At 34.4% G+C, this 25,813-nt stretch overlaps 1 protein-coding gene across 1 annotated transcript in view; it reads right to left on the bottom strand.

The window, feature by feature from the left end:
• HCN1 (hyperpolarization activated cyclic nucleotide gated potassium channel 1) overlaps positions 1–25,813 on the bottom strand; it is a 424,192-nt gene that overhangs the window by 85,972 nt on the left and 312,407 nt on the right. Inside the window, exon 5 of the mRNA XM_002815543.6 lies at positions 6,011–6,157. Coding sequence (XP_002815589.3) covers positions 6,011–6,157 — 147 coding nt within the window. The remainder of the gene's footprint in view (positions 1–6,010; positions 6,158–25,813) is intronic.

Here is a 25,813-nt window from a genome sequence, read left to right on the forward strand (position 1 = left end):
TGGAAGAATGAGCTATCCATCTATAAACTGCTAATTCATTTGGGGCATCGTTTCCATAAAGTTTTAGTAAAAAATCATTTTTGCATTCCCTCAATGAGATTTTAACTAGATAACATTTCCTTAACTTCTTGGAATATATCCTTCATTCTATCTTATCTTTCTGTCTTTTGATTTGATCTTTATTCCTGATACTGTTTTGTAAAGAATCCTTCACAGAAACTTTATGGAAACGATGTCCTAAATGAATCAGCAGTTCACAGATGGATCACTCATTTTAAGAAGGGATGAGACAATGTTGAAGATGAAGCCCATAACAGCAGATCATCTGCATCAATTTGCAAGGAAAAAATTCATCCTGTTTTTGCCTTATTTGAATAAGACAAATGATTAATAGCAGAAACAATAACCAACATCGTAGACATCTCAATTGCTCAGCTTTCACAATTCTGACTCAAAAATTAAACTTAAGCAAACTTTCCACTCCATTAGTACCAAAACCATTGCAGCCAGATCAGCTGCAGATAAGAGTGGAGCTTTCAATGGAAGTTTTAAACAAATGTGATAAAGATCCTGAAGCATTTCTTCAAAGAATTTGAACTGGAGATAAAACATGGCTTGCAAGTATGATCTTGAAGACAAAACATGATAAAAATAATGGCTGCCAAGAGATGGAAGTGGTCCAGTCAAAGGAAAAGCAGACTGGTCAAGCGCAAAGGTGGCTCATGCCTGTAGTCTCTGTTACTCAGGAGGTTGAACTGGGAGGATCACTTGAGCCTGGCAGGTAAAGGCTGCAATGAGCTGTAGTTGCACCACTGCACTCCAGCCTGGATGACAGTGAGAACCTGTCTCAAGGAACAATAACATCTGCTTATTATGAGAATATTTTGAGAGAGTTAGCTAAAGCTTTAGCAGAGAAACACCCAGGGAAGCTTCAGCAGAGTCTTCCACCACTACAACACTCCCACTCACTCTGCTCATCAAACAAGGGCAATTTTGTGAGAGTTTTGATGGGAGATCATTAGGCATCTACCTTATCGTCTCAATTTGGCTCTGTTTGACTTATTTTTGTTTCCTAATATTAAAAAACATCTGTAAAGGGCACCCATTTTTCTTCAGTTAATAATGTGAACCAGACTGCATTGACATGGTTAAATTCCCAGGACCCTCAATTCTTTGGGGATGAACAACATGGCTTGTATCATTGCTTACAAAAGGGTCTTGAACTTGATAGAGGTTATGGAGCTTACGTGGAGAAATGAAGTGAATATTTTTACATTTATCTTTTAATTCCATTTTCTATGATCTTTTTGAAATCTTTTCATATATTTCTTTCCTTTTTTTTTTTTTTGAGATGGAGTTTTGCTCTGTCACTGAGGCTGCAGTGCAGTGGATCTCAACTCACTGCAACCTCTGACTCCCAGGTTCAAGCAATTCCCCTGCCTTAGCCTCCCAACTAGCTGGGATTACAGGTGCATGCCACTACACCTGGCTATTTTTTTTTTTGTATTTTTTATTAGAGATGGACTTTGCCATGTTGGCCAAACTGGTCTCAAACTCCTGACCACAGGTGATCCACCCGCCTCGGCCTTCCAAAATGCTGGGATTATAGGCAGGTGTGAGCCACTGCTCCTGGCTTATTTCTTTCTTTTAACAAAATATAAAAAACTGAAGTATATTTCCAAAAGCAAAAAGAGTTATACATTCCAATTTGATCAAGAAATTTGTAGGGAAAATAAACTAACCAATAGCAGATATTTAGCCTCATATTTTTAAAACTCTTAACTGGTATCTTATGGCTATTCAAAAAATATAAAAAACTTCTAGTGGGTACAGAAATTTAGATAAGTTTATAAATGGTGAAGATATTAGTTGGAATACAAATATTTGTTTTTTAACTTATAGTAAATATACTAGCAATTTTAACAAAATTTGAAAATATAGACGAAATGTTCCTTGCACATAGGAGACTTTCAAGACAAAAGTGGAGAAAACAAATATGAAAAAAATAATAATAACATGGGTAGAATGGATAAGTAGCACTCTTATATTATGGACTAAGTACACTGAGGGCCAGAGAAAGGAGATATAAGATCCAGTCTCATAGCTGATTAAATAAGATAAGTAGAAATAAATAGGTATTATTTGAATTCAATTTTCCCAAGAAAGGAGAGACATTTCTGGAACACATGTGGTAAAGGTGAGAAATCATAACAGATTTTTTCAAAACAGCAAGTTGCACAATTTTGTTGTAGGCCACTTTGCAACAGACATGGCAGTGGGGGAAAGGAAAGCTGGAGATTTAGCTAGAGTCAGAGTATAGAGGGACTGGAAGATGAGCTTAGGGAGTCTATACTTGATTCAATTTATAATGCAAAGACTGAAAGTTTCTGAGAAGAGAAATGACTAACTTATGTAAATAAAAGATTAATTTGACAGTGGTATTCTAAATGGTAGTCACAGAAATCAGACCAAATGCTGGAAGGCAAACTAAGGGAAAAGTGAAAATAGTCTATGTGAGATGCTTTAGTTTAGGACAATGGCAGTGGGAAAGGAAGCAAGGGCATGAGCGTGAGATGTATTACTAAAGTTAATTGACAGCATTTGATGATTGGATGTACAGAGTACAGAAAGAAAAGCTGCAAAATAGGGCTAAAGTTTTACATTCCAAAGAACTTGTGAGAATGACTAAAGAATGTACAGAGAGACTTTAAGAGATAAAATGGTTTAATGATAGAAGAAAAATGACTTCATTATATAACCTACTACATGTATGGGTGCAGGGGATATCATTTAGCTTTTAAGAAAATGAAGTTTAAGGCAGGAACTTAGAACTACAGTTCATAGAATTGAAATGTGAGATAATATAAATAAAAGATAATAAATTCAAAGATACAGAATGAAAATCCAATGGCTCAGAAATGTTGCACTGTTAAAGAAGCCAAAAAAACAAAAAAATAAAAAAGATATATATATATATATATATATATATGGAGAGATTCAGGAACTGTGTTCTGTTAACAGCATAAAAAGTAGTCCCAGCAGCTCAGAAAAATTATCAGTAATTAACAGGTGTATTAGTACATTCTCATGCTATTAATAAAGATATAACTGAGACCAAGTAATTTATAAACAAAAGAGCTTTATTTGACTCACAGTTCAGCATGGCAGGGGAGGCCTCAGGAAACTTACACTTACGGTAAAAGGGGAACATGTCCTTCTTCACAAGATGGCAGCAAGGAGAAGTGATGAGCAAAAGGGGAAGAAGCTCCTTTTAATACCATCAGATCTTGTGAGAACTCACTCACTATCACAAGAATAGCAGCATGGGGGTAACTGCCCCATGATTCAATTACCTACTATCAGGACATGTAGGGATTATGGGAGCTACAATTCAAGATGAGATTTGGGTGGGAACAGAGCCAAACCATATCATTCCACCCCTGCCCCCTACCAAATCTCATGTCCTCACATTTCCAAACCAATAATTCCTTCCCAACGGTCCCCCAAAGTCTTAATTCATTTAAGCATTAACTCAAAAGTCAACAGTCCAAAGTTCATCTGAATCAAGGAAAGTCTCTTCTGCCTATGAGCCTGCAAACTCAAAAGCAAGTTACTTACTTCCTAGATACTATGAGGGTATAGGCATCAGGTAAATACAGCTATTCCAAATGGGAGAAATTGGTCAAAATGAAGAGGTACAGGCCTCATGCAAATCCAAAATTAAGCAGGGCAGTCAAATCTTAAAGCTCCAAAATGACCTCCTCTGACTCCGTGTCTCACATCCAGGGCATGCTGATGCAAGAGGTGGGCTCGCATGGCCTTGGGCAGCTCTGTCCCTGTGGCTTTGCAGGGTACAGCCCATCTCCCAGCTGCTTTCATGGGTTGGGATTCATTGAGTATCTGTAGTTTTTCCAGTTGCAGGGTGCAAGTTGTTGGTGGATAGACCATTCTGAGGTCTGGAGGATGGTGGTCCTCTTCTCACAGCTCCACTAGGCAGTGCCCCAGTGGGGGCTCCCTGTGGGGGTTCTGACCTCACATTTCCCTTCCACATTGCCCTAGCAGAGGTTCTCCATGAGGGCCCTGTCCCTACAGCAAACTTCTGCCTGGACATCCAGGCATTTCCATACATCCTCTGAAATCTAGGTGGAGGTTCCCAAACCTCAATTCTTGACTTTTGTGCCCCCCGCAGGCTCAACACCATGTGGAAGATCCCAAGGCTTGGGGCTTGCACCCTCTGAAGTCACAGCCTGAGCTGTACCTTGGCCCCTTTTATCGATGGCTGGAACAGCTGGGATGCAGGGCACCAAATCCCTAGGCTGCATACAGCAGGCGGCCTGTGGGCCCAGCTCATGAAACTATTTTTTCCTCCTAGACCTCCAGGTCTGTGATGGGAGGGGCTGATGGGAAGGTCTCTGACATGCCCTGGAGATATTTTCTCCATTATCCTCGTGATTAACATCCACTGCCTTGTCACTGATGTAAATTGCTGCAGAAGGCTTGAATTTCTCCCCAGAAAGTGGGCTTTTTCTTTTCTACTACATGGTCATGCTGCAAAATATTTCAAAGTTTTATGCTCTGTCAACTTTTGAACACTTTGCTGCTTAGAAATTTTTTTCCACTAGATACCCTAAATTATTTCTCTCAACTTCAAAGTTCCACAAAGATCTCTATGGCAGGGGCAAAATGCCACCGGTCTCTTTGCTAATGCATAACAAGAGTCACCTTTGCTCCAGTTCCTAACAAGATCCTCATCTCCATCTGAGACCATCTCAGCCTGGACTTTACCGTCCATAGCACTCTCAGCATTTTGGTCAAAGCCATTCAACAAGTCTCTAGGAAGTTCCAAACTTTTCCACATTTTACTCTCTTCTTCTGAGCCCTCCAAACTGTTTCCACCTCTGCCTGTTACCCAGTTCCAAAGACGCTTCCACAATTTCAGGTATCTTTGAAGCACTGCCCAACTACTCTGTACCAGTTTACTGAAATAGCCTGTTCTCATGCTGCTAATAAAGACATACTCGAAAATGAGTAATTTATAAAGGAAAGAGGTTTATTTGACTCATAGTTCAGCTTGGCTGGGGAGGCCTCAGGAAACTTACAATCATGGCAGAAGGGGAAGCAAACATGTCCTTCTTCGCTTGGTGGCAGAAAGAAGAAGTGTCGACCAAAAGGGATAAAAGCCCCTTTTAAAATAATCAGATCTCATGAGAACTTACTCACTAGCAAGAACACAGCATGGGGGTAACCGTCCCCATGATTCAATTACCTCCCACGGGGTCCCTCCCGTGATATGTGGGAATTGTAGAAGCTACAGTTCAACATGACAAGTCATTGACAACTTTAAAATGAACAACTTTGGTAAAGAAGCTAAGACCAAACCATAATTCATTGAGTACATAGGAATCTTTTGAGAAGATTGGCAGTAAAAGAAAGGAGAGGGCAAAGCAGTGTAAGAAATATGAATAATCAAGAGCAAGTTATTTTGGTCCAGGAGTGACCTGAATATTCTAGTGGGAAGAAGGAAGATTTCTAGGGAGGAACAGAAAGATGATGCAAAGCAAAGAGGTGGTTAATAATGTTGCAAAGTGTTTTAATGAGATAATAGCAAATGAACTGCTCACAGCAAGTCATTCTGTTATCAGGGTCCATGAGATGATCCAGGAAAGTGAAGATGGGAGGAAGAATAGGAATCAAAAAGAAGAATCAATTTGATAAGAATGAGGGAGAGAAAAATGGGGACGATATAGACAATGAGGCCACAGAAGGAATTTTAAAGAGCCAGAAACATAGACAAGAGAACAGTTCTGAGGATCATAAATAGAAGAACAATTTTCCAATACTTTTTTCAACAATTAAGAGCTTATATAGGTGAGAAGCTAAAGAAGATAAGGACAAAATATCTTAATATTAAGTTTAGGTTTTTCTTTAGAGTAACACGGACTAGAAGATTCTCCATGAAGAGAGAAAACAATGATTATGTATTATGGATACTGAGGACAATAAATCTTACCTCTCTCAGAGGATCATTGAGTTCATTGAGAATATTTTCCTCATCAAAGATTTTGCCTTGGTATCTGTGTTCATAGTAATCATGTATCTTCTGACGCATATCAGCTGGTAACTTATGGAATGACATGTATTGTTCCACTTGCTTATACTGTAAGGAAGGGAAAATAAAATTAAAAAAAAACATTGTTAGGCTGTATGAGAAATCATATTATTTTGTTTTGCTATATTCAATAATATTTGAATACTCAGTTACAGAAAAAAAAACCCTTTAAGATGAAGGAACTAATATACCTGGGTCTAATGTACCTATTTTGTGTTACATAATGTATAAGGCATTTTATTTAGGTGCACATTTCCTGGAAAGAACTAAGATATTGTGGAGAGGAGGCATAAAAGGAGTTAAGAGTGAATTTAAGGGAGTAGCTACAAAAAAGCCAGTGATGGGGCAAAAACAAAATGTTATGCTTTTTTTTAATTGAGTTCTAAAAGAAGTATGAAATTGTGTGGCTGTCGATTTTTAAGAAAAATCTCATACCTATGGATAGTACAATAGGTTTTATCTCAGGCTTTTTAGCAAAAGATCAGAATCTAATTAAATTTGGAATCGACAGGCAGGGAGCTTGGCAGGTATTTGCAGATCATACATACTTCAACAACACAGATGCCCTGTAAATTACTGAGAACTAAGAGACTATGGCAGGCTTCCAATTTAGGATTTAGGCGAATATCACGGTGAGACTAGATCCACATTACTGTATAGCTGAAAGTTAACTTAGACACTGAAGTTCATTTAAACAAGTAGGCCTCAACTGTGATTGTTTTAAGACCTGGGGAGGGCGTTGCTTTTTTGGAAGGCTGATCTTCAGGCTTAATTCCAGAGATTGATTCTATTGACATATCTGCCTATTTATATTTATACACACATACATGCGCACACACACACACACACTCTCTCTCAGAAAGAGAGAGAGAGAGATTGTTTGTAAGTAGCATCCCTACATCCCTGATAGTCAAACAGGGCCATATAAGCATGGATATTACCTGGTGCCTATTAGAAGAGAATAATTTCAAGCCTCATCCAAGGCCTATGGAATAAGAATTTGCATCTTAAAAACGTCTCCAAATGACTCACGTGCATAGATATACACCTTAAAGTTTGAGAAACAATCCCTAGGTGTTTCAAATGCAAGGGGTCATAAGACCACACATTGAAAAAAAAAAATAATTAGGTCTTAAAAATTTTGTTTCATTGTATAGATGACAGCATTGAGTACAAATTTTAATAGTTGGTAACACAACTGGATAAAGATGTCAAAATAATATTTTTCCTCATGTAACACACATTTGATATATTTTATATGGAAAATATTTTCTGAAATATTTTCTTGATAACACAGCTCTGACTAGATCTAGATCTCCTGACTCTTTGCCCATAATTATTGTAATTGTACTTGGTAATTGATAATAGACCTACCTAATGAGAAACAGCAACCCATTGTATTGCATCTCTTCATTTTTTCCAACATACTTTCATTTTGCAAAAAAATTATATTGTTTGAACATTCCCTTTTGAACATTAGTACCCTCAAAGGAAATACCACTTTGTCATGAGAATTTCTTTGATAACCAGACTGTCCATCAAACTATTTAAAGCCTGAAGGCCTATGTACATCTCTCTGAAGTAACTTGCTTGCTCAAACACTACTTGGAGGGGTGAGAATCTGAAACCTTAACTGACACATTGAGATCTTCATTTCTACTTTCTTTTCCATGCATCTCAGAAATATGAAGAGCAGCACTGAAACTTAGTAGTATTTTATTCATTTTTGGGAAATTAGTGCTTGTATGAAAAGACCTACTAATCTAGGGAAAATATAATCTGCTCTATCTCTATCTCTGAATTTGGAAAATTAATCCTTTTGTAGCTAAGAACAAATGTTACATATACAGTTATTTTATTTTTATGAAGCTCAGGGTTGATTGAATCTAATTGTTTTTCCTCACACAAGTCATTTAACCCTTCCAGATCTCATTTATGAATCAACAATAAGAGAGTATTTGACTAAATGATCCTCTTTTTACTTTCAAACTAAAATTTTAAAGTTATACGACTATTTCTTATCATTTATTCATATTAAGTTTGAAGTTTGAATCTATATTACTATTTTAAGCATTCATTGACTCATAGTAACTATTGATCTAGCAAACATTAAATGATTATTGTATGCCAGTAGTTCTCAAGGTGTGGTTGCCAAACCACCAATAGCACTTAGGAATTCTTTAGAAATACACATTCACAGTCTCCACTCCAGACCTACTGAATCAGAAACTCTACATTTGGGACACAGCACTATGTGTTTTAACAGGTCCTTCATACACAAAAATTTCATAATCGCTCCTATATGCCAAGTACTGTGTTATCTTAGGACATAAGGAAGCATGCTTGAGTGAGCGTGGGGGACACAAAGTAAATTTAATTTTCAGCAAGTTAAGTTTAAGATGCCCATAGCATATCCTAATGCCTCTAGGTAGGTCAGGCACTCCGAGAAGAAAATATATACATCATCAGTGACTAAGAAGTCACTAAGGGAGGTTGGGTCAAATGAGGAGAAAAGGCTAAAAAGTGGAACTTATGTTTTAAAATCAGCTGAGCCAGGAGATTGATTAATTAAGGGTACTGTTAATACCTGCCAAGATGTGAGAGCAGAACCAGAAAAACATGATTAGAAAATCCAAAGAAGGATTAAGTTTCACAGGGGGTGTGGTCAAAAGGAATCTATTCTAAGAAAACAGGTACTGAACAGTGGCCAGTGAATTTGGAAATTAGGTAGTAATCTCTGTTAGAATCCAACACACTAAAAACAGGAGCTTTTTCTTTTTGTCTGTTTCTCCCACACCTAACAAGACTTGCAGGAATGTATGAAAATATCATCTCCATGTGATGTGAATAAAAATAACCAACTATTCTTTGAAAAAGACACTTAGTAGTGGTAGTCAGACCATGAAATAAACTAGATGTTACAAGTAATGCGTAAGTTGGCAAAGTCAAAAAATGATAAAATGGCAAACTTTCTAATAGTTGTAGTAATATACTATATGCAAAATATGACTTAATATATTTAGTAGTTACAGACAAATAGATTTTTGAAAAGCAAGGATGCCAATACAATTCTTTGGAAACATAATATCAAAAGTTTATTCCATCAGATCTAAAGAGACTATAAAATAATTACCACTTAAAATTCTAACATATTTTTATTTTTAAAAGTTTCTGTATAATTATAAAAATTTATAAAAGTATGCATGTACATGATTATTAAAAATTAGATCTAACAAGAGTGTTTATAAAACACGGCAAGGATCCAGTTTCAAACCCACCAGTCTCACTTTTCCATGTGAAAAGGTGTTTAATCCATATCACTAAGCAATATGCTTGTTTCCATTTCTTATATAGATAATTACAGGCATTGTTTATAAACTGTCATAAAATGGCATTTTGCCACTTATAGTACCCCAAATCTTCCTTTCTCACGCTATAGCTGTGTCACTAGTGTTAATTCTTACCTTAGTTGCTTTGTACCTTTATGCACCATGTTTACTATTATTTCTTGTTCAGATAACTCTAAGATAGTTTACCAGGTGAAAGTAAAAAAACTCCCTCCTTCACTTTCATTTGATGACTTCTGTCATCTCTAATGTCACAATGTAAAGGTAGATTATTACTTTGTTCCTATAATTGAAACTTCCAAACTCATAAAGTGTTAACATTACTCTGGCCGTGTAAATATTTACCACAAAGCCAAATGGTGTATTTGATGACATTTCCTTTCTTGCTCATCAGTGGATTAACAAGACTTGTTCATCCAGTGGATTTGTTAATCCTGCAATTGCTGATCACATTTATTTCTTGCGTAATTAGACTTCATTTAGTATTATTTTTTTCTAGCCTCCTTATCCCACCAGATAGATATTGAGTTTTTTCTTCAAAGATTTTCCTATAGAATTTCTCTTTACAACATCCTTGGTTTGGCTCAGTATTTCTAAATGCCATGTTTCTCTTTTGGTTTATTTATTCATGTTGCTGGAAAAAATCCCCAAGTAAACAACTAAGAAAGATTGTATGTTTTCTGAATCTTTCCATGCCTGAAATTGTCTTTATTAAACTCTCAAAGTTGACTCCATATAGAATTCTAGGTTGAACTCCTCTAGTTGTACGTTGAGGCTTTGGATCTGAATTTGATCCTCTATGCTGGATTTGATTTGTTTCTTATCTTTATTTAATGTATTTAGTCTCTGCATTTTCTCCTACCTTTCTCTGCATTCCCTACATTTTATCTATATTTCCCCAACATTTCCCCTACATTCTAGAACATTTTCTGAAATTCTTAGAAAACATTAATTCCTCCTCCTTTTCATTGATCATTTATTTCTGTACTTTTAACATTTTTAGTTTAAAAATATACTAATATGAGATTTTTAAAAATGATTTTTAGGCTGCTTTTATTCTCCAAAATATGTGACATGTCTAAATGTGAATTCAAAATTACCCTCTAGATTTAGTTTCAGTAATGTCTTTGGTGACCTTTCCCTATGTGTGTATGTTAGGAGTAGGGATCATGTTACAAAGCAGACTGTAATGATTTGTGCTATGGTTTGGATGGGATTCTCCAAACTTCATGTTGAGATTTTATCCCCAGTGTTGTAGGTGGGACCTATTGGAAAGTGTTTGGGTCATAGGGGTGGATCCCTCAAGGACAAAGATTATGTCCCCCCTCAGGCGTGAGTGAATTCTCACTCTATTAGTTCCCTAGAGAGCTTGATGATAAAAAGATTCTGGCACCTCTCCCCTCTCTCTCTCCCTCTTGCTTCCTTTCTCACCATATGGTCTGTGCATACTCCTGCTCCCCTTCACTTTCTCCCATGAGTGGAAGCAGCCTGAGGCCCTCACCAATACTGATGCCCAAACTTGAACTTTCCAGCCATCAGAAGTGTGAGCCAAATAATCTTTCTTCTTTATTAATTACCTGATCTTAGGTTTTCCTTTTTAGCAACGGAAAAATGGACTAAGAGAGAAGATAATGGAAAATAGAAGTGGCAATGGAAATCGTAAGTATAATAACCATCATGATCTGCCTATGAGGTGAGAACTAGAAGAATAATTGAAGGGAACAGAAGGCCTGGCAAATGTAAGCAATCTAAAGAACTTTTAATTCACATTTATATTGCTTTTATATCCATGAAATGATACCCTTATTTATAAAACTGAAACACCTTAGTTTATCCCCTACTCCTTCATCCCAATCCTTAAGACATCACCAAATTATGTAAGTTTTACCTACCAAAAGTTTCAATAATTTTCCATTTCTCTGCATCACCATTCTGGTTAAAGCTACTCTCTCTCCTTCAACTCATGACCAGCTTGTTAACTACATTCACTGTAACTATTTATACATGTCTTCCTCCAACTCTAACTCATTTTCCATGATTCAGACAGAGACGTCTTTTTAAAATGTTAATCTAATTGTCACCCCTAAAGGAAACTAAAAATATTTCACCCCAAAATATACCTTTTTGACATATTTTGAGATGGCTGTACAGAGGGCCTGCAGACAGGAATAGCCCTACAAAGGTGCCTTTTGTGGAGGAGATTCGCATCTGTGGAGGAAATAAAGTGAAATAAACAACAGATGCAAGCAGGCTTTTCCTGAGGCCCCCCTTGTCCATGTCTAGGAATGATTAACAGAGAGTCCGACACCTTTTAAGATCTGACAGAGAAACATTTACCATAGACCATCACCTATTCTTTCTGAGGGCTGCTACCTGTACATCTGCACAAGATTGCCTTTACTCCAGGCCTTTCTTATTCTGCTCTACCTCTGACAATCTGTCTTGCCATGCCATAAGCCCCTATTCTTTCTGTAACCCCAAGATGGTATAAAAGCATCAATGATTGGGCATTTGAGTTTTCACATTTTGTATGACTCCTATACATACATTTGCGAATAATAAATTTGTATGCCCTTTTTTCCTATTAATCTATTGCCAGTTTGTGTTATAGAGTCAAATTACAGGTCTTCAGGAATAATTTTATACACTTCACATTCCTGGAAGACAGGGATAAGAAGCTGTACTTCCCATTGTATTAGAGGAGCAAATCACATAAACTGAAAAATAGCAAATTATTAATAATTACTCATCAAATCAGAGGGAACTTTAAGTTCATGATTCTATCCCCATGTCTCAAATCTATAAAACACTGCCTATAAGAAGTTAACTTTTTACTTTCAGGAAGCATCAAAAAAAAATATATATATATATCACCTGATTTATAATATCTCAAGATAATTTTACAGTGTAGTGCCCACAGTAGAGTCTTACCTGTGGGGTATCTATATGTACATTGGCATCAATACACATCAACTACTATTTTTGTGAAACAAAAGTTAATACTTTTTTTTAAAAGGCAAAAGACTTTTTGGTGAGTGATGGAACTAATTTCCATGTTCAAATAAATCATAAATGCCACATTAACTAGCTATTTGAAAGTAGGCTACACCAGCTGAAATAGAACTTCTTTAAATTTTATTTCTAGGACAACCTACAGCATCAGATGAAAGGCATAGACCTTCATCTGCCAAAATAAACACGCATGAAAATGTGTTACAATTTCAAGGGTGTTTACACATATCTGAGTGTCAATTTAAAAATATCTGAGTATCTTAATTGACCACATTAAGTTTTATTGGCATTGTAAAACTCCATGAGTGCTGAAACCAGTGGTGTCAGTGTTTAATCTACACTATATTCTTGACTTTTGACTTTGAGTGTATATATATATATTGCTTTTTACCTTTCAGTTTTTCAGTTTTTTATATGTCAATTTGAAATGATAATATCTAACATACTGCGTGCTGTGAAAATTAGTAGTGATACTGCATGTATGTTATGTGATAAATAATAATAAATGGTAATTATTAGAAATATCATTAAAAAGCAAACAGGTTAAAAATCCAGTTGAATAAAAATATATGTCTCATTCTCAATATAAACACAGCAATGCTAAAATGGTTTCTGAAGAGATATTTTTCTTATAGAATAAAAAAGTATAAATTTTATATTCCAGTGACTACATGTGTTTTAAATGTAATTTGAGAAATAATAATAAATAATAAGAAAATATTTAAAATTGTTTGCTCTTCAAAGACCAACAATCAACTTTCTTTTTAACTTTTTTATGTTTAAGTAAATCATCATTGGGCTTATGACTAATCAATCTTAATTTTTACCAAGAAAAATTCTAGTATTGCCAGCTATTTACACAGCAATTGAAGCCATGATTTCTCTTTATTATCCTACATTTAAAAATACATAAATTCATATATATAGAAAAGCTGGGTAATATGCTAATTTATTTAACAAGTATTGTTTCTAGAATTTTTGCAGCAAGATTGAACCGTTTTCAAGAACTATGCTATAAACACAGCAACATCTTCAATGCATATCTTTTAGAATTTTTTTTTCTTAGTAAAAATGTGTCACTGGTTATTTTATGAAAAAGTTTTAAGTCCATAGTCTTTACATAGTAAGTCATATAATCATAAAAATAACATGAAATCTTCCTGAATTTGATTTTCAATAAAATGAATGGAAAAAACTAAAGGAAAATCACAAGTGAAGGAAAGCAGATGGTTTAGATTTGTTTGCTTTTTAGCAGAAGTTTGAGTCAGATACTCCTATTTTATCTTCATTTTATATTTCCTTTTTTGGAAAGCTGGGTAACAAAACATAGATTTTTCTATGGAATAATGAATTATTTAGCTCTCAAGATATGCAAAAGCTTTTTTGAAATAAAATATGTATCTACTTTGCATGGAAAACAGTCAAAATTCCAACTGAATGTTATTTTATTTTATTTTATTTGTTTTTCTCTGAGATGGAGTTTCACTCTTGTTGCCCAGGCTGGAGTGCAATGGCATGATCTCGGCTCACTGCAACCTCTGCCTCCCGGCTTCTAGAGATTCTCCTGCCTCAGCTGTAGCTGAGATTACAGGCATGCACCACCATGCCCAGCTAATTTTGTACTTTCAGTAGAGATGGGGTTTCACCATGTTGGTCAGACTGGTCACTGCAACCTCGGCCTCCTGGGTTCTAGTGATTCTCCTGCCTCAGCTGTAGCTGGGATTACAGGCATGCACCACCATGCCCAGCTAATTTTGTATTTTCAGTAGAGATGGGGTTTCACCATGTTGGTTAGACTGGTCTTGAATTCCTGACTTCAGATGATCCACCTGCCTTGGCCTCCCAAAGTGCTGGGATTACAGGTATGAGCCACTGTGCCTGGCCCCAACCTAATGTAATTTTAAAATATTTGTAGAAAATATTACAAGTAAAACGTGTTATTTATTCTTCCATCCAGAATAATCTCTTCCAATATAAATAGCCATTTGCTTTCTTGCTTATGGAACTTAGCTATCCATTCAGATATTTCACAAGAAACTATACTTTCATCTAAGTAAAAATGCAGGATTCAAAAGAACTTGGAAGTTATTTACACTACATAGTTTTTCATTTATCAATTATTATTATTATGTTTTTATTTTATAATGGCCAAGTTGAGCATTGTTTTTGAAAAGTCAATTTAACACTGTTTAAGATTTAACTAAGCATGTAATTGAAAAAAACACTGATGATGAGACTTTAGTGTATTTAGCAATTAGAAGAAAATCCTTGATTACTAAGCAAGTAAATTGCCCTCTAAAACATCTTTAGTATGTTAATTTATTTGTAATTATGGAATAAGGGTCAAGGGTTAGATGATTGGTAGAAGTAGAAAAAATCATTATAACCATTGTAATACAGCTAAATGTGTGCTTGAATATTTTTAAAATCCTTTAGCTTTCTTGCTCTAAATGACTTTAAACTTTATTACTATAGTTTTGCTTGGGGGTGTGTGTGTGTGTGTGTGTGTGTGTGTGTGTGTGTGTGTGTGTGTGTGTGTGTGTGTGTGTGTGTATCTATGTGTAGGGAAATGGCCCTTAATTGAACAAGAGTATGGACTGATATGCCTACTATGGTTAACTCAATCACTCTTCCATTTTTTTAAAATTGGACCATTTAAAGCATTTTATGCTATCTCAACTTTCCTATTTCCTTCCCTCAACAGTTTCTTTCACTCACAGAAGTTGACTTTACATAGAATTTCAAAAAGAAATAGAAGCTTTTACTTAAGAATACCTACTAACTCATTTAAAGAGAAATCTATTTTTTCTCCTTCTGTCCTCATTTCTCTTAAAAACAATGAAAGAAGTGTTTCTCATTCCATTTAAAGCTACTCTTTCACCCGTGTTTGAATGTCCAGTTACAATAATTAAAATCATAATCATAACTAACCCTTGGATATTAAATGCTGTTTTCCTGGCACTCAACTAAACCTTTTACTCATATTTACCTACTTAATCCTCATAACAACAGTGTGAGATTGCTATCACGATCTTCATTGTACAGATAATGAAATTGAGGCACAGAGAATTTAAATAACTTGCATAAAGTCACACAGCTAATTAGTGCTGAAGCCAGGATTTGAATCTAGGGAATATGGCTTCAGACTGTGCTCTTATTTGCTGCATGACATTCTTGTCATCAAAAAATGACTCTCTATTGATCACAAGTAGCCCTCTACTTACCATCCTATTTTTTTTCTCTCCTTTCTCAACCAATTTCTTGAAAGTGTGGTCTACTTTCTTTATCTAACTTTCTACTTCTCATTAAAACCTTTAATTATATCTTCCATTCCTTCTATTTCACTAATAATACTCTTGCATTTCCATTATTTCCTGATTACTACCATGATACTTAATTAGATATTTCACAAATATATATACATATTTGTGATCTGAATATATATAATATATACATATTATACATATATACTTTGTGTGTATTTTTTATATATATATATATATATATATATATATATTTTATCTGAATAGTACTGAACACCAGTGGTTAACACTATTGATGTCCCATACAAGACGTCTATCCTTGTAAGCTGACCCACCTCTGACCTCAACTGTACCAATGGTGGAAAGTCCATCTCAGGGTTTTTGCATCAGGGCTCTCTGGGAACTCTAGAAAACTTGCTCAGCTCAACCTAGAGTTGCATGGACTTTTTGGGGGGTGAGGAGAGGTGTAGGTTACACCACATAAGGCAACGTTCAACCAATGAGGGACTTGAGTCTCCAGATTAATAACAGCCCCTATCCTTCAGAGAAACAAGGATAAGGTTCATTCTACACAGTTCCTCAGAGAGTGTCAGTAGGACTAAGCCCCAATTGTCTATAACTTAAAAAAACCTCAATAATATATCCTTCATTAGATTTCCCTTTTTCATGGTGATATGGTTTGGCTGTGTCCACATTCAAATCTCAACTTGAATTATATCTCTCAGAATTCCTGTATGTTGTGAGAGGGACCCAGGGGGTGGTAATTAAATCATGAGGGCCGGTTTTTCCTGTGCTATTCTTGTGATAGTGAATAAGTCTTACCAGATCTGACGGGTTTATCAGGGGTTTCCGCTTTTGCTTCCTCCTCATTTTCTTTTGCAGTCACCAAATAAGAAGTGCCTTTCTCCTCCTGCCATGATTCTGAAGCCTTCTCAGCCATGTGGAACTGTAAGTCCAATTAAATCTCTGTTTCTTCCCAGTCTCGGGTATGTCTTTATCAGCAGCGTAAAAATGGGCTAATACACGTGGTCTTACTACTCCTGTTTCCTAATCCTGATTCTTAAAATTCTTCCTCAGTAAATTACCCACCCCAAATTCTTTTATTAGGCTCTGCTACTAGGAGATTCCAAACTAAGACAGTGTTACAAACTGAGCCCTTCCTCCTAAGACATCTTTTCCTGTGGCTTCTCCATCCACATACGGCTCTGGCTTTCCTGTTTCTTCTTTGGCTGCTCTTTTCAGTCTCATTTGTTGGCATCTTTTAATAGTTGGTATTTCCAAAGACTATGTCCAAGGCCGCCTTTTCTTTTCACCTTACATATTTTCCTTGGGCAATCCTTCCCACTCACATGACTTCAGTTACTATCAATACACCACCAATCCTCAAGTCAATGGTCCAGCAGAGAACAAAATCCCTGATCTCGACTCGTAAGCCTGTTTTCCCTTTAAACATTTACCCTTACAACATGTTTCATGAACACATCAAACGCAAAATTGAAATTGTCTTCCTTTTTCCTGCGTGTCTTCCCTATCCAAACTGCAGCCTAGGCTACAGACTTGGTTTTGGGTAAACTCATTTCTCTGTTTCCAATGTATTTTACTTTAAATTTTCACAAACCAACCATCTTGTCATTTGGGAGTTAATTTTTAATGCCACTTTCTCTGAGTAATTTTCCCTAATGCTTGTCTTAAACGTTAATGTAAATTAAAATAATATGAGAATCTTGTTAACATGAAGATTCACATTCAGTATGTATGCGGTTGAAACTGAAATTTTAGTATTTCTAACAAGATTCTAGATGATGCTAATGCTGGTAGTAAGAGAATTACAGTAGTTGAGATTCAGATTGGATTAGATGAGCTATTTATTCTGCTATAACATCAAGTATTTCCCAGGCATTGGCTCTTTTCACACTATCATAATTTCTACTGAAATTACCTGTGTTCTTTGCAGACCATAAGCTTCCTGAAGGTGTTCAATAATTGATTAATATGTTCTAAAATATTATTTATTGTCATATTATTTAGTCTTTGTCAAGAACAAGCTTTGAAGTCCTTTTTAAAAATAAAAGTGCCATTTTTTCATACGATCAAATATATGTAAAGCATTTAAACTCTTTTACATATTTTTATTTTTATTTTTCATGTTAGATTTAGGGAATTCATGTGTTTGTTATATGGGTATTACATGCATAATGGTGGTGACTGGGCTTCTAATGTACCCATCACCAAAATATTGAACATAGTACTCAATAGGTAATTTTTCAACCCTCACCCACCTCCCATTCTCCACCCTGTTGGAGTCCCCAAAGGCTATTATCTCTATCTTTATGTCCATATGTACCCATCGTTTAGCTCACATTTATAAGTGAGAACATATGATATTTGATTTTCTGCCTCTGAGGTATTTCACTTAGAATAATGGCCTCAAACTCCATTTTGCTGCGAAGGACATGATTAAATTATTTTTTATGGCTGTGTAGTATTCCATACATATATACCCACATTTTCTTTATCCATTCAACTGTTGGTGGATACTTACGTTGGTTCCATGACTTTGTCATTGTGAATAGCACTGTGATAAATATATGAGTACAGGTGTCTTTTTTATACAATTATTTATTTCTTTTTGGGTAGATACCAAGCAGTGGGATTACTGGGTTGAACGGTAGTTCTATTTTGAGTTCTTTGAGAATCTCCATATTATTTTACTTATTTTTTTTAAAAAAGCTTCTAACGATACAGTAGAAACAAGCAAGTCAGACACCTATTTGTTGTCATAGAATACCTACTTTTCTTTTCCTCAAAGGCAGGTAATATGCCTTAAGTAGTTGAAGGATCCATAACTTAGTTTATTAAATTTTAACTTAAATGATCTCCCATTTAATTTCTTAAAATTGGATGACTAAGGACATAGTGTTTCATAAATTATAAGGCCAATTAGCATAAATCTAGAGATACTATTTCACACCAAGGCTAAATCTACTAGGCTATCAAAGATTGCAGCTTTTAGAGCAATAATTTGGATAAGTTTGGGTGATTAAAATGATGCAAATATTTTGAAAATGTGGGAGCATTGATTGTTGTTCCATTATAGCATTTGTGTGTGTGTGTGTGTGTGTGTGTGTATGTGTGTGTACATTCTCTTCTTTGTATGTTATGTGTGTTTGTGGTAATTCTTCAATAAAAAAAGGAAATTTAATTATGTTTAACCTCCATTCCATTGGGAAGATATATTCACTATCTGCAATAAACAGTTAAGTGATTTTTAAGAAATAATATATTCCTAATGCCCTTTTCCCACAGCCTCAACAAATTTTTTAAGCTTTTAGTGATAGATGATAAATTATTATGTAAGCCCTGTATATATATGTAAATGCATTAAAAACAGTAATAGCTTAAACAGGACATTGTTTAAACATCACTAATCTACTTCATTATTCTAGTCAAAATGTTTCTTAGCATTAGTAATAGCTTGATTTACATTTGTAAATCTCTCTAGTTTGTTTGTAATGCAACTGTTTCTATCTTATTGTTCGTAGCTTTCTAAATTTAAAGCAACTGAATATCTGAGGATACGGATAATTACTAAGTGTAAATATAATCTGAAGAATAATTTTTAAATGACTCACCAGCAAATTATCATGCAGAAGCAACATATCTGATGAAGAAAGGAGCATTTATAATGCTTAACTTTTATCTTTGTTTGTATTTGTTTTTCAAAAGTGAAAAATTCTAACAAAGATATTCCTTCAGTACAAATTAAAAACCTGATCTTCTTCACATTCATAATATAAAACAAGATCAAAATGGATGTTATTATGGTACTTATCAAGTCTGAATGATGTGGTATTAAGAATTAATGAAGAAGAATACATAAATATTAAGATTTAGTCAATATCTATGTTTCAGATCCAAGTATTGATTGGTTATCAGTCTCAACATAAATCAATTTGAATTTGTGTGCTAATCCAATGGAGGAAGTGACAAAATATAAACACTATAATGATCATTAGTAAGTACCTACTAAAGAGTAAGGAGATGTTATTAGAAGAAAGTGCAAAGTGTTGTACAGCAGAATAAGAAAAATCATAGTTCTTGAGTCTTAAGTTAAAAATCGAGTCTTATTTAAGTAAGATCCATATTGGTGAGTATCAATGATTGATTTCAAAAGAATTACACACATATATGTATGTATTTTGTATACATACATGTCAACATACAGAAATATGAATTTCTGAATGTAAGACTATATATGTAACATAAATTGAACAATACTTTGAATTGGCAGTGAGCTTTTAGTTACCTGTTGACACTGCTTTGAATTTGATAGCAACTCAGGAAAGTATCATAACCATGATGCATGATGTTACCAGTGGTAAGAGGACAATTTCAGAAAATCATTAATGGAGTTTATAAAAGAAAATTGATCCAAACTTTCCCAACTTGGCTAGTATGAAACTACCAGTCACTGGTTGATCTAAATCTAAAATTTGACTGGCTTTTCAGAACCAGGCCACCATCATAACTTCCAAATAAGTTTCCTGAAGTAGTGAGAGAAGACAAAGAACTTCCAATCTAACTACAATAAAGTCAAAACTACCTTATTAAAATTAGAACCATTCATCGATACAAAATAAAACAAAGTTTCCAGGTAAACTTCACAGCAACAATTGAGAGCAGCTGCTTACTAAAAATTTAGGGACCTAATACAAAGCCAGTGGTTTCAGATAAAATGAGGGTGAGTCAAGACAAATGTGTTATCAGGCAGGAAGTGAATTGGCTGTTATGGGTCATGCAAAGTGAAGAAGTGAAATGCAAGAAGTGGACCAATAGGTTACTGGATCTTGACCGTAGATGAGGTGAGAAGAGAGCAAAACAAAGGAGTTTCCAGTTGTGTTCCACTCAAACCATAAAGGAACCAGGAGCTTACACTATTCCTAACAATTAATAAGATTTTTTTGTTAATTTATTCTAATAGAAGAAGAGTAGATTCTGTTTCAATTAATACACATTTTGTGTTCTCACATTATAAACAATTTCTCAAAATCAGCTGAGGCTGCAAGATAATGACCCTAATTTCATCTTTTCTTCTTGTGTTCGCCATGCTGAATGATCTTAAGGAGACACATTTAATCCATAGTCACTGCTAATGAACATTTTTTTAGTCAGGTGTTTAACCAGGAAATGAGAAAATTATAGCAAAAATGTACTTATTTTTCCTATAGTTAAGATGGGAGGCTAAGGATGAGTTATATACATTTAAATAGAAATGATAAATAATAGAATAATTTGACCTGGAAATTATTCTAGTGCACTACTTCTCTTCTATATCAACATTAATTGATAGAGAATGTTGTTCTCTCCCAGTTTTATGGCTTTAGACTCTATATATACTGGTAAGACCTAAATATGTATTTCTAGGCTAGACTACTCCATTAAATCAAGATTCATATACTAAATGGCCTAATTGGCATCTCCACTTGGGTGTGTACTGAAGATTTAACATTTAATGCATCCAAAGCTGAAATCCTTCATCAATACCTCATCTTACTATTGTGTTCTGCATATCAGATGAGTTTCTACCCGGAGCTGGGGCCAAAAATGTAAAGTTTTTGTTTTGCCATATTTTTTTCTCTCATACGCCACTTTTGTCAGCAAATTTTATCGGATGTACTATTTTTTCCATTACAGCTTCATTGAAGTATAATTTATATAAAATAACATCCATAAATTAAGTGAACATTTTCGTGAGAAATCATCATCATGTGGAGGTTTTAGAATGTTTCTATTCGTTCCAAAAGTTCCCTCATTCACCTTCATAGCTAGGTCATATTCTCTCCCCTGGTCCCAGGAAATCACTGATCTGTTTTGTTGTCACTCTTATTTTCCCTGTTCTAGATTTTTACATAAATGGAATAACATTTATTCTTTTTCATGTGGCTTTTTTTTTTCACTGAGGACAATGTTTCCAAGATATATCTATGTTGTTGCATATATCCGTAGATATTTTTTCTTTATTTCTGAATAATATTCCTGGATCTATTTTTATAATGTATTTACCTATTCACTTCTATTGCTACAAACAGCCCAGTTTACCATCAGTTTGTAGGTGTATGATTGTGATAGCCTTCTAATTGGCTTGTTTCCCCTTTTGACTGCTCATAATTCATTCTTAACTCAGTATCTCGTATTATCCTTCTAAAATGTAAATCTGCCCATGGCATAACTTTGTTTAAACTTTCCAAGTATTCCAATCTTAGATGGGAAGCAAAAATATTTCAATAACCTGTGTGGGCATACGAAACACAACCTTTCATGGCCTATCCTATTACTGTCCTTGCTCACTCAGCCCCAGCCTGATTGGTACTCTCAAGCCTGGAAGGAGAGTGGGGAGCACAAGAGTAACAGAGAAGTCAAGGAATAGATATATCGCATCTGCCTGCATCATCAGTATTCTTCAGTGGTAAGAAATTTAAAACTATAATATTAGAATAATACAGATGATAGAAAATCCTGTAAAAATTGAACTTCTGACAAGTGACCTTAGTCTATACCCCAAAACACTCCAGTGCATGTGTCTAAATATCACTGCATTTTGGTTTTACTTGGTAAAGGAGTGTGAACATTATTGACTTAATTGATTATTCCAGATCATGAGCATAAAGAAATGTGATTATAGCTCAAGCTAAAATAAGATACCTAAGGGGTAAGAGAACCTCTAGGAATAAATAACGTTAGCTCTGTATTTTCTTTTTTATTTTATTTTATTATTATTATACTTTAAGTTTTAGGGTACATGTGCACAATGTGCAGGTTAGTTACGTAAGTATACATGTGCCATGCTGGTGTGCTGCACCCATTAACTTGTCATTTAGCATTAGGTATATCTCCTAATCCTATCCCTCCCCCCTCCCCCTACCCCACAACAGTCCCCAGAGTGTGCTGTTCCCCTTCCTGTGTCCATGTGTTCTCATTGTTCGATTCCCATCTATGAGTGAGAATATGCAGTGTTTGTTTTTTTGTTCTTGCGATAGTTTACTGAAAATGATGATTTCCAATTTCATCCATGTCCCTACAAAGGACATGAACTCATCATTTTTTATGGCTGCATAGTATTCCATGGTGTATATGTGCCACATTTTCTTAATCCAGTCTATCGTTGTTGGACATTTGGGTTGGTTCCAAGTCTTTGCTATTGTGAATAGTGCCACAATAAACATATGTGTGCATGTGTCTTTATAGCAGCATGATTTATAGTCCTTTGGGTATATACCCAGTAATGGGATGGCTGGGTCAAACGGTATTTCTAGTTCTAGATCTCTGTATTTTCTTAAATCAAATTTTCAAGTTTGTAAATAACAATAACAAAAATAGCAGGAACAAAATATACTGTGCTGTAAGACTTGATGTATGATTGGAATTATACTTTCACTGGGGTTGAAATAAAAAAAAAACCTCTAGGTAATTTTTTCTTGGGAAAAATTATAATGGTATGAGATTCATATTTTCTTTGAAAATATAATAGCATATATATGTTTTCACTGTTAATGGAGTATGTTAAACTACTGCAAGGTGTTTTTGTTCTTCAAATAGACATAACTTTATATAAAACTACAATTACCAAATTTGATTAAAAACAGACATATTTATCCAATATTATCAAATTAAAAGAAGTTTTAAAAACATGAATATATAAAGATGTTAACTGAAAAACTTGATTTACAGGTACTCCCAATTTTCCTGCCTTAAAAATAATGTCCCATTACATTAATTTTTTTCTATATTAAAGCAGATATTTTAGTGAGTCAGAAACATTTAGCATATATTCAACATACTATTATAGGTCATAGTAGAAAACAGCACATATACACTTTGTTTCACAGCCTTCTGAACTTCAACATCAGAGTTTTGAAGAAGAGATAACCTTCCTTATTGCTACCTTTATAAATTAAAAAATATAAACTAAATGTGTAAATAATAGAACCTAAATATTTTTCTTGATGTTCAAAGTTTTTTTATAATTATAAATAATTCTCCCAAGAGATAAATAGCATTTATCATATATGTGTGTGCTTATTTATTCTTTTCCAAACTATAATTCCATAAGGCCACAGAGCTAGCTACTGTCATGCTCCAGCAATAACTAGAAACATTTTTCCCTGATTGTAGAATGGTATTCTTACTCTTCACTGACACAAAATACATAAAAATGTTAAAGATATATATTTTTTATGTGCACACACTCTAAAAGAAGTAATGGCAGTATAGTGATGATGGAGCTAAATGGAACATTTAAAAATGTAAATTTTAAAAATTCTTTTTACTGATTCTCCATAAATATGTATATTTCGAGGAGCTTCGTGATTTTATTTGCTAGGATAAGCAAAGAAGAGGAGAAAAATATATCAAAGCTAGAGAAGGAAGAAAAGATTACAGACGTTGGGACATATATTGGGTAAGCTGTGGACAATGAGAATTTTGAAAAGCAGTCTTAAGATAAAACATACCGGAATCTCTGGGACTCAGCTAAGGCAGCGATAAGAGGGAAGTTTATAGCACCAAGTACCCACATTGAAAAGTTAGAAATATCTCAAATTAATAACCTAAAATCACAACTAGAGGAAGTAGAGAAACAAGAGTAAATCAACCCCAAAGCTAGCAGACAGGAAATAACCAAAATCAAAGCTGAACTGAAGAAAACTGAAATAGTAAAAACTGTACACAAGGTCAATGAATCCTGGAGTTGGTTCTTTGAAAAAATTAATAAGATAAGTCGATAGACCACTAGCTAGACTAATAAAGAAATAAAGAGAAGATCCAAATAAAAATTCAACAATGACAAAGGGGATATTACCACTGAACCCACTGAAATACAAAATCCTAGCTGGGCATGGTGGCTCATGCCTGTAATCCCAGCACTTTGGGAGGCCAAGGTGGACAGATCACAAGGTCAGGAGTTTGAGACCATCCTGGCCAACATAGTGAAACCCTGTCTCTATTAAAAATACAAAAATTGGCTGGGCTTGGTGGCGGTCGCCTGTAATTCCAGCTACTAGTGAGGCTGAGGCAGGAGAATCACTTGAACCTGGGAGGTGGAGGTTGCAGTGAGCCAAGATAGCACCATTTCACTCCAGCCCGGGTGACAGTGAGAGACTCCATCTCAAAAAAAAAAAAAAAAAAAAAAAAAAAAATATATATATATATATATATACACACACACACACACACACATACACACACAAGGTGTATATGTGCTGTGTTTTACTATTTATATTATATATATAATATATATTATAAAATATATATAAATAAATATATATAAAATACACAGTATATATATAAATATATATAAAATATATAGTATATATAAATATATAAAAAATATATATAAATAAAATATATAATATATAATATATATTATATATAAAATATATTTTATATAATATATAATATATAAAATATATAATATATAATATATAATATATTATATATAAATATATTTTATATAATATATAATATATAAAAATATATAATATATAAAATATATAATATATAAAAATATATAATATATAAAATATATAATATATAATATATAATATATAAAATATATAATATGTAATATATTATAATATATAATATATATAAAATATAAAATATATATTTTTGATAATATATTTTATATATATCCCTCAGAGAGAGAGAGATATATCCCTCAGAGACTACCACGATGAAGAAATGGGTAAATTCCTTAACACATACAACCTCCCAAGACTGAATCAGGAAGAAATGTAATCCTTAAACAGACCAATAATGAGTTTCAAAATTCAATCAGTAATAAAATCCTACCAACCACAAAAAGCCCAGGACCAGATGGATTCACAGCCGAATTCTACCACATGTATAAAGAAGTGCTGGTACCATTTCTACTTAAACTATTCCAAAAATTTGGGGAGGGACTCCATCCTAACTCATTCTATGAGGCCAGCATCATCCTGATACCAAAACCCGGCAGACACAACAAAAAAATAAAACTTCAGGTCAATATGCTTGATGAACGCAGATACAAAACTCCTCAACAA

This window comes from Pongo abelii, chromosome 4 (assembly GCF_028885655.2).
Source record: "Pongo abelii isolate AG06213 chromosome 4, NHGRI_mPonAbe1-v2.0_pri, whole genome shotgun sequence".
NCBI lineage: Eukaryota > Metazoa > Chordata > Mammalia > Primates > Hominidae > Pongo > Pongo abelii.